General features: G+C 26.4%; 1 protein-coding gene across 1 annotated transcript; it reads right to left on the reverse strand.

Annotated features, from left to right (window-relative positions):
* Window positions 1-1,525: 1,525 nt before the first annotated feature.
* Window positions 1,526-3,733, reverse strand: LOC113874460. The gene is made up of 3 exons (XM_027512684.1): window positions 3,527-3,733; window positions 2,269-2,506; window positions 1,526-1,674 (listed from the first exon to the last, which is right to left on the reverse strand). The coding sequence occupies exons 1-3, from the start codon at window positions 3,731-3,733 to the stop codon at window positions 1,526-1,528; spliced, it is 594 nt and encodes a 197-aa protein (XP_027368485.1).
* Window positions 3,734-8,590: the final 4,857 nt, after the last annotated feature.

Consider the following 8,590-nt stretch of genomic DNA (forward strand, 5'->3'; position numbering starts at 1 on the left):
ATTCACAAAGGTTCAGTTTGAGTAAACCTATTGGAGTAGTAGTTATAAAATAAAAAAAATTAATATAAATAAAAAGTTAGTTCGAGTGCATGATGAAGGAAGGATCAATAATAACTATGTGGGCCCATCTGACAATAGGGGCATAGCCCATTTGAGGCCTTAGTCTGTGTTTTGTTTGGGCTATTTTTATTTCTTTTTACCATTCAAATTTTTAAAAAAAACTATGTGGGGTAAATTACATATTATGTTGATTCTAGAAGTTCTTCATCTTCATAGATCTTACCCCGCGCAAATTTTTATTTTCTGTTTCCACCCTTGTATTTCTCTAACATATATATTCATTAAGCAAATACAATATTAAATATTATAAAATATATAGAGTTTTTAGATGAACTCCCGAGGTAAATTTGGTTATAAGAAATCTTCATATTAATCTTTCTATTAATTCCGAAAAATAATTGTTATGTATCTAATTGTACATTTTTTTTTTCTAACTTGAATATATATGCCGTGTCCTATACTTCGTAAAATCAATGAAAACGATTAGACCTTTCAATATCTCTCCCATTACATCTCGCAAAGACAAATAATTTGATAAAGAATAAAACACAAATTGGCGACTATAAAAAGACTATATGCATTTCGCAAAAGAATATCGAGATAAGAATTTTACATTGCATGGTGAAGACATAAATTGCTACAATCGAAACCGATAATTTGTTGAAAGCTTTATGTACTTTCTTTAATCTTTTTATCTACATAAGCAAAAGACAATTATATTCCTTCTCCCGATTTCTGCTTTAATTTTTAATGGTATAATTTGGTTTTTCTTTTTGGTCCGCTATAATTTAAAATTTTAAAAACAAAAACCAAAGACACGAAAATGAAGCTGGATGTAATCCGGATCTCAATTCTACACCTGGCTTAATTGCACCATTTCAGAACATTTTCAAACATACACTCCAAATTGCACCCCCAAAATGGCAGAAGAAGAACCAACAAATTAATGTTACAGTATTACACACTACTTATATAAAAACAATAATAAACTGTTATGATAGGACCTTGAACTCAGGTTTGATAAATGTAATGTCTTCGAATTTTCTATATGTAATTAGTAGCCGCGCTAATATTGCATATACACTGTCGCTTTCACAAAAGCATAAATTACAACACTTTCCATGATTACATCATTTACCACAGCAGTCCAGTTTCATGGATGTTATAAGTTGTACAATAACACGTAGCAACATAAGCTAAAGAGGGAGAACAATGGCAAAGTCTTTCCAACTTGAAACATCATACATAAAACCAAGAGTTTTATCAATTACTATGAGCTCATTCGTACAAAACCGAACCGTGGCATTTTTATCAACACAAAACATGCATGCTAGTGACAGCCGTCGAAACCAACCCATGAGCAAGACCAAGGATAAGACACTCTACCAATCAACAGAAGAAACTTTTGTCATTCCAAAACATGCACGCCTAAGAATCCCAAGAAGCTTCCATATGTGATCGGCACCTAATCTGAATCGTTGTGTACAAGGTTGCGGGTACCCCAAGCAGCAGAGTAAGTAGTAATTGCAGAGCCAGTCACACTCAATGACTGTTTTGCAAATCCAAGGCTCTTTCTAGCTACCAGCCACCCGGAATAAAAGAATCCAATCCATCCTGGCTCGTATCATTTTCATGTTCAGACAATATTACAGTGTTAGCCCACACAAAAAAGAGATAATAAAAGAGCAAATCAAGTCCTAAAAGACTCTATCCTCGAAAAGGTAAAACATAGTTTTAGATTTTAGTGTGGAAGGGACCAAATCTATTGCCATCATAAAGTTAGAGATGCCGCAGACCCTCTGCAGTGGCCAGCATCTCCACAATACTGGTCTATAATTTAGTTATAAACTAAGGTGCATTTGGAAAAACTTATTCTTTTTATTTTATTCCAATAATTTTTATGATTAAATTTATAATATAATAAAAAAATAAACACTTAATTAAGCTAAATAGTCAAATGCACTGTAACGCAATCTTTAATCCCAAATAATCTGAGTCTTCCTATTTCAACTACAAAGGGTGGCAATTCAATTAAAATTAGGAATCTTGTCTGCTGTAAAGTTCAATTTAATCATACATTTGTTAAAAAAAAAGGTGTTACTTCATGCCCCAACCTGAACTATTGGGATTCACATTGCACACAACCAATCAAAATCATCATAACAATTTAATACCAACAGCTAATATCAGGTCCAAACAGAGTGTTACCTGTAGTAATCAAAATAGCCACAACAGCCCAAAATGTAACAGTGGAAATAACAAATACGGTTACTGATAGTGCTCCAATATATATAGCTGTCACAAAAGCAAAGAATAGAGCCAAGAATCCTCCAGCTACAGCTAAAGAAATTAGAAGGGAGACGAAGATAGCATTTATAGTTGCAGCGACAAAGAAAATCATAAAGGCAAGAAGTCCAGCAAGAGCAACAAGAGCAATTGTCCCAACCTGCAGCAATTCCGAACACAAATCAAAAGCCATTCATCACAAACATCAGACAAAAATTAACAACTAAAATCAAACCCAACTTTATTTAATTACTCCTTCCAGACATCACGTAATACTAATGCAGATACAACAGCAACAATTAAATTTATTCCGTTTGGTGAGTCGGATACACAGCGCTATTGAATTTGGTAAAAAATAATACTAATGTATATATCTTGATAAAATAATTAGTTTTTATTTATTATTATGATAAAATGAATTGATTTTACTAAAATATTGTTATTAAACGATTTTTTTTACACGTGAGTACACAATAAGAACTTACTTATTATAATTTTTTTATTAAAAATTACGTGATATTACAAAATCCAATACGAAAATAACATTAAATGCTATCATTTTCAATAAAAACTTACACCTTTAAATATATGTTAAAAAAAATTGTTTATTGAAAATATTAAAATTATTATATTAATTAAATGATAACATTTAATTTTAAAATTATTTTAGTTAAGTTTTCAAGACAGTCGATGATTCAGTCTAAACCAATTTTATAAAATATAGGATTTTAACTTTAAATTTAGAGCTTAGATTAATTTTTATAAACTTTTTAACTAAATACCAATCAAGCTCTTTGCTAGGTTTATTACTACTTTTAGGAGATCAAATTGAATTTAAGTTCGTTTAACTTGACTCGTTAAAGTTCATCATCAGCAATGAGACGGTCTGAATGGCCTGGGTAGCGGATTTTAACAGCTCTAATTTTAGCAATTAGCTGGGAAAATTTATTCCTAATAAATAATTTTTTTAAGAAAAAAAGTAATTCATGCTTAACTTGAGATAAATAAAATATGTTCAAATAATTCTAATATGAGACGAGAAGAAGATGAAAGAAGCGGAGGCAATGTAGAAGGTCAAAAGCTACGGTCACGAGTGATGCTATTCCTACATTCAAATGTTGAATTGAATTATACGGGTGTGTGTGTGTGTTTGTATAGAGAGAGAGAGAGAGAGACTAACGGAGATGAGAAGTAGAAATCGGAGGGGAGAGCCTTGGCGAGACCAGAGGAGAAGGTGTCGAGCGGAGTTTCTAGAAGATTGGGGAATTAGAGGGACAATCTTAGAAGGTTCGTAGATGAGACGGTAAACGACGTCGTACAAGCTGGCCTTTGTCGTCTTCTCCGTCTCGAATATCACTTCTTCTTCTCCCTTCGCCTTCTCCGCCATCTTCACTCTTCAGAATTCTGATGCAACTAACTGAAATGGTCAAAATACAGACTATACTCAACACGAGAAAGAGTAGCTATGGTCATTCTATCACAAGTGCGTCCCTCGTTTTAGTCATGCTTCATTATTTTATTAGTAGTTGAAGAATATGCAAAGAATTTCATTTTAATATGATGTTACTGGTGTCAAAAATATTTAAATTATTAATTATTTTAAATAGACTTATTATGATAATTAATAATTTTTAATTTTATGATAAATTATTATTAAATAATAATATAAAAATTATATTATTAATATATGTTAATTAAATTCGTATACAATTTATAAGGTTGAACTTTCGTCGTGTGAAATTTTGTGATTAATATTTAAAATATTTCAATGCTTAACATTTTTTTAAAGTGTATAAAATTGTCTTTTATTGTTTTTTTAAAGTAAAAATAGACATATTATGAATTGAATATTAATCTTATAATCGTTTAATTGAATTAAATGAAAAAAATCGTTGAAGAATTGTTTGAGAATTAAGATTAAGAGAAAATGGGCCACTCTGGCTTTCAGAGAAAATGTGATTTGTGCATAAATGTAAACACTTGCATTCATTCCAGACTCAGTGACTCATATTCTTGTCTGAGAGGCTCTTCGTTTGCTTCTTTCTCGCAGCCTCTCTCTATCTTTTGTTCCAGAACAAATTGTAAATAATTTTTTAAGTTTTAACTCTACATTTATTAGAATATTTGTGTATGAGAAAACTTAAATTGAAAATCTTGAAATTGAACCCAGACTTATTTTAAACCCATGACAATTTAGAATCTTATAAAATTGGTCCTTCAAAATAGCAATAAGTGAAAAAAATGGTTTTGTCTTGTAGTTAATTTGGAATTGCAGCTACAATTTTGTCGTTTCACTTTTGTTACATTGTTTTGGGTCAATTAATTTTTGTTACATTTAAAGTGGTATTTTTTTAATATACTTTTTAAGATTGATCATGTGGGCCCAGTCCAAGTTTAATTTCCCTCGATTAGGTTATTGGGGTTTTAAGAATTTATTCCAATTCATTTTTTCTTAGTTGACCAAAAACATACACGCGCGTGCGCAGAAAAGCTATATATATTAAAAGTTATTTTTAAAATTACAATTATAAATGTATAATTTTATTTTACATGCAGTATAAGTTTATTTAACAGTTTAATTAATAAAATTTAATATATACTAAAATTTGTCATTATTTATATAAAACCAACTAATTTCATTTTTATCATTATTTTTTTTTATAACATGCCGTTATCATATCACTTGCTAATATTAATATCACGAAAGGATGATAATAACGTCCATTGTTTTAACATACATTAATATTATAGAGCATTTCAATTTAAAGTATTATGTAAATTAGGTTGAATTAAGCTAATTATTCAAAACGTGCCTCGACCTCAACCTAAAATATAGCAAATCTAATTGCAAAACTTTATACATATATATATATATATATATATATATATATATATATATATTTTGTCAACTAATTTGAAATCTTTTTCCTGGCCTAACTAATTAATTTCATGCTGAGTTGGGCTGGTTAAGTCTTAAGCATCCTCGTTTTTAATAATTAACAAAAAAAAATATATTTTTATTAAAAGTGTAATATGTTAACTATAATAAGTATATTTGGTATTAAGGGTTGAACTGCATTAACTTCTTATATCATAGTCAGAATGTGTTAGATACCGTGACTAATTTTGCTTAATAGACTAATAGAAAAAGATATAGAACTTTAAATAATGAAGACGTTCATTGTCAAAAAGGCTTCGTCGCATTATTTGGTACGTAGAATAATTAGTGCTGTTTAAAAAAATTGCGGCAGTTTTTGGTTGTACCTAAAGGTATGCTTATGAGATGAATAAAAAAATATAAATATATTACTTTAAATTTTAAATAGGTATATAATATTTACTAAAATAAATAAACTAATATATTAAATTTATACTAATTTATTATTTCACTTCTAAAAATTTATTACTAATTTACTAAAATAAAGAATACTTGTTTGAAATAAACATTTCACTTTTTTTTTGTCCTTTCCAAAATTTAACACCTAAAGCATACCCATTAAAAATTCTCTTCTATTTTTTCTGGTAACTTTCTTCTATATACAGTTAAATTATAATAATATTTATGCCTTCAATTAGTTAGAATTTATTTTTTTTAGCCAAGTTTGGAGTTAATTAAAATAAGTTAGCTTCCCACTTTTCGGAATCATTGACTTTGGTATAAAGACTATTTTCAATCTAGTATTATCTTTTGTACTTTCTTACTAATCTTATGGAATTTTTTAAGAATATTAAATAAGAAATATTATTTTTTTTAATATAAATGTTTTAAAAAATTTGTAGAACTTTTAAATTTAAAAGTCACAATAAAATTTTTTCATAAAAAGAGGTGAGAATTAAATATTCTTATGAAGATAGAATGTTTTTTATAATATAAAATATATAATTATATCTCCTGATATTCTTAAATCTAAATAAAATTTGTGCTATATATTTTTATTTATCGTTATCGTTTATCTAAAAATCCAATTATGGTCTTATTAATTATATGGTTTATTTAAGATTTTGTTATGAAAAAAATATGTTGTTAAAAAAATAATTACTTTTTATTTTTTTTAAACTTACTTAGTTACTTAAGACCATGAAATGAATCAGAAGTTAAAAGTAAGCATATTTTAAATAACTTATAGATCTTGCTCACAATATTTATTGATGAATCAATAAACTATTTTGATTAAAAGTTATGCTAAGATGTATTAAAATTATAAATTTATAACAAAAACGAAATAACAGTTTTGTATCTAATAATCTTATAAAATAGAAACATATTTTTACCCAATATCTTTAACAAATCCTACTCATTGCTATCCATATATGATAATGAAAATTGAAAAAAAAAGGTTTCCTTTTGTCTTAGTTACTTCAAAAGGTTGAAAGTGGTTCTTCAAAGTCTCTATTTCCCTCACTAGCAATAGCAATATATAAATGTACCCTCCAGCTAAGATATTGAGAGCACAACGCAAGAGTGACAAATTGAGAGGTTCATGATAAGGGAGTGTCCACGGTTCCCCATTCAACCTCACTCCTTATTTAATTTCTTCCTTTTTTGACACTTTATCTTTTTTTGTGGGGTTATTATTAATAACAATCTCTACCTTTCCCTTTCTTATCTGTTAACATGCCCTAGCAAATAAGGACTCAAACATAGTGTTAATATATACTTGTATATCTTTTATGAGGGTAGTTGTAATCAGTATTAAGTGATGTTAATATTTTTTTCTCTCTCTTCAAATATCTAAAATCTTTTTTTTTAAATTGTTCTATTATCATATTTTTCATTTAATTCCTTTAAAATAAACATCAAATGAAATTTCAAAATATTCAAAAGATAAAATAATTTTTTTTAATATAAGAAAATTTTGATAAAAACATTACAAATAATTCATTCAAAAATATAAAAAATGGTGAATTTTTTAAGAATTCAAAAACTTAATTATACTTGTACCCGATCTCGTTACTCACATTTTAATACACTCAAATATATGTATTTATTTGATAAATTAATAAAACATGAATGCTATTATAATGTTAATATTAATTATTAAAACTAATAAATTAGAGCATTAATTACAAGTAAAATACGTAACATAAATATAAAAAAATTAAACATGGTATAATTCTTAATTATAAAAGTATTATGAAAAAATTGTTTAAAAAATATTTAAATTTTTTAAAACTTTTGTTGTAAATATAATACATCTGTTATTCGGACATAAATATGATCATATAAAAGAATACTTATAATTTCGTTTTTACCTATAAATTGTTTTATAAGTAATTAATCATATTTACATTTGAACTTATTTAACACATGTATTTTATTTACTATAAATATTTTTTATAAAAAATACATCCATTGACGTTGAATAACAAATTTAAATATTTATATTACTTAATAATTTTTATAAAAAAAATTTATTAATCTAAATTTTATCAAATAAATTAATTTATAAAAAAAAAAATTTTAAATTTATTTTATTATTTAATTTTATTGTATAATATATATTAAAAATTAAATAAATATTAACTGTTAAATGTTAAAATTTTAAATTATATAATATTAAATATACATAATAATAAAAAAAATATTATATAAATTAATAATCAAATTAATGAATATTATATTTTATAAAATTTTATTAAAGAATATAAATATTTGAGTTCGGCGTTACCGAACTCATTCTTTTAATAAATATCTATTAGATATGGATTCAATTATCTATCCTACCTGTTAGTCATAGATACAGATAACAACTAGGCTAGGGTTTGCTGTCTCTTACCATTTAGCCCATATTTGCATGTGACGCCTATACAGCACAACGTTATTTTGTACATATATAAAAAAGTGACATTTGATTGCTTTAAACCAAAAGTATTTTCGTGGAAAAAAAATAATTTTATTATTAAAAAAATGTTTAAAAATAAAAATACAGATTTTCGTTTTATTTCCATTATTCGAACTATAAACTTATTTTAAAATATTGTATCTTAATTGCATTCTATATCGAAAATTAAATTCATAAAAACTCATTACATGTTTAATTTATTCTAGGAAGACAACTCTTTTTTCTAACTTCCTAGGATTGTTTTCTTCAAAATCAAAGATGCCATTACCCCACATGGCCACATATATTCGAGGTTTACATTAAATTCCAAAATTTAATTTCTTACATTACACCCTAATTATTTTCTTTACACATTAATAATAACATATATTTAATAAAAGAAAATGAAGATGAGAATGTGG

This window comes from Abrus precatorius, unplaced genomic scaffold (genome assembly GCF_003935025.1).
Source record: "Abrus precatorius isolate BTA unplaced genomic scaffold, Abrus_2018 Scaffold8, whole genome shotgun sequence".
NCBI classification, from domain to species: domain Eukaryota; kingdom Viridiplantae; phylum Streptophyta; class Magnoliopsida; order Fabales; family Fabaceae; genus Abrus; species Abrus precatorius.

Excerpts from the sequence above, each read along its gene's own strand:
- LOC113874460 (XM_027512684.1), bottom strand. The coding sequence starts at position 3,733 with ATGGCGGAGAAGGCGAAGGGAGAAGAAGAAGTGATATTCGAGACGGAG. Across the intron at positions 2,507-3,526 it reads GATTTCTACTTCTCATCTCC|GTTGGGACAATTGCTCTTGT; the intron begins GTTAGTCTCTCT and ends GAATTGCTGCAG. Across the intron at positions 1,675-2,268 it reads GGCTATTTTGATTACTACAG|GATGGATTGGATTCTTTTAT; the intron begins GTAACACTCTGT and ends GATACGAGCCAG.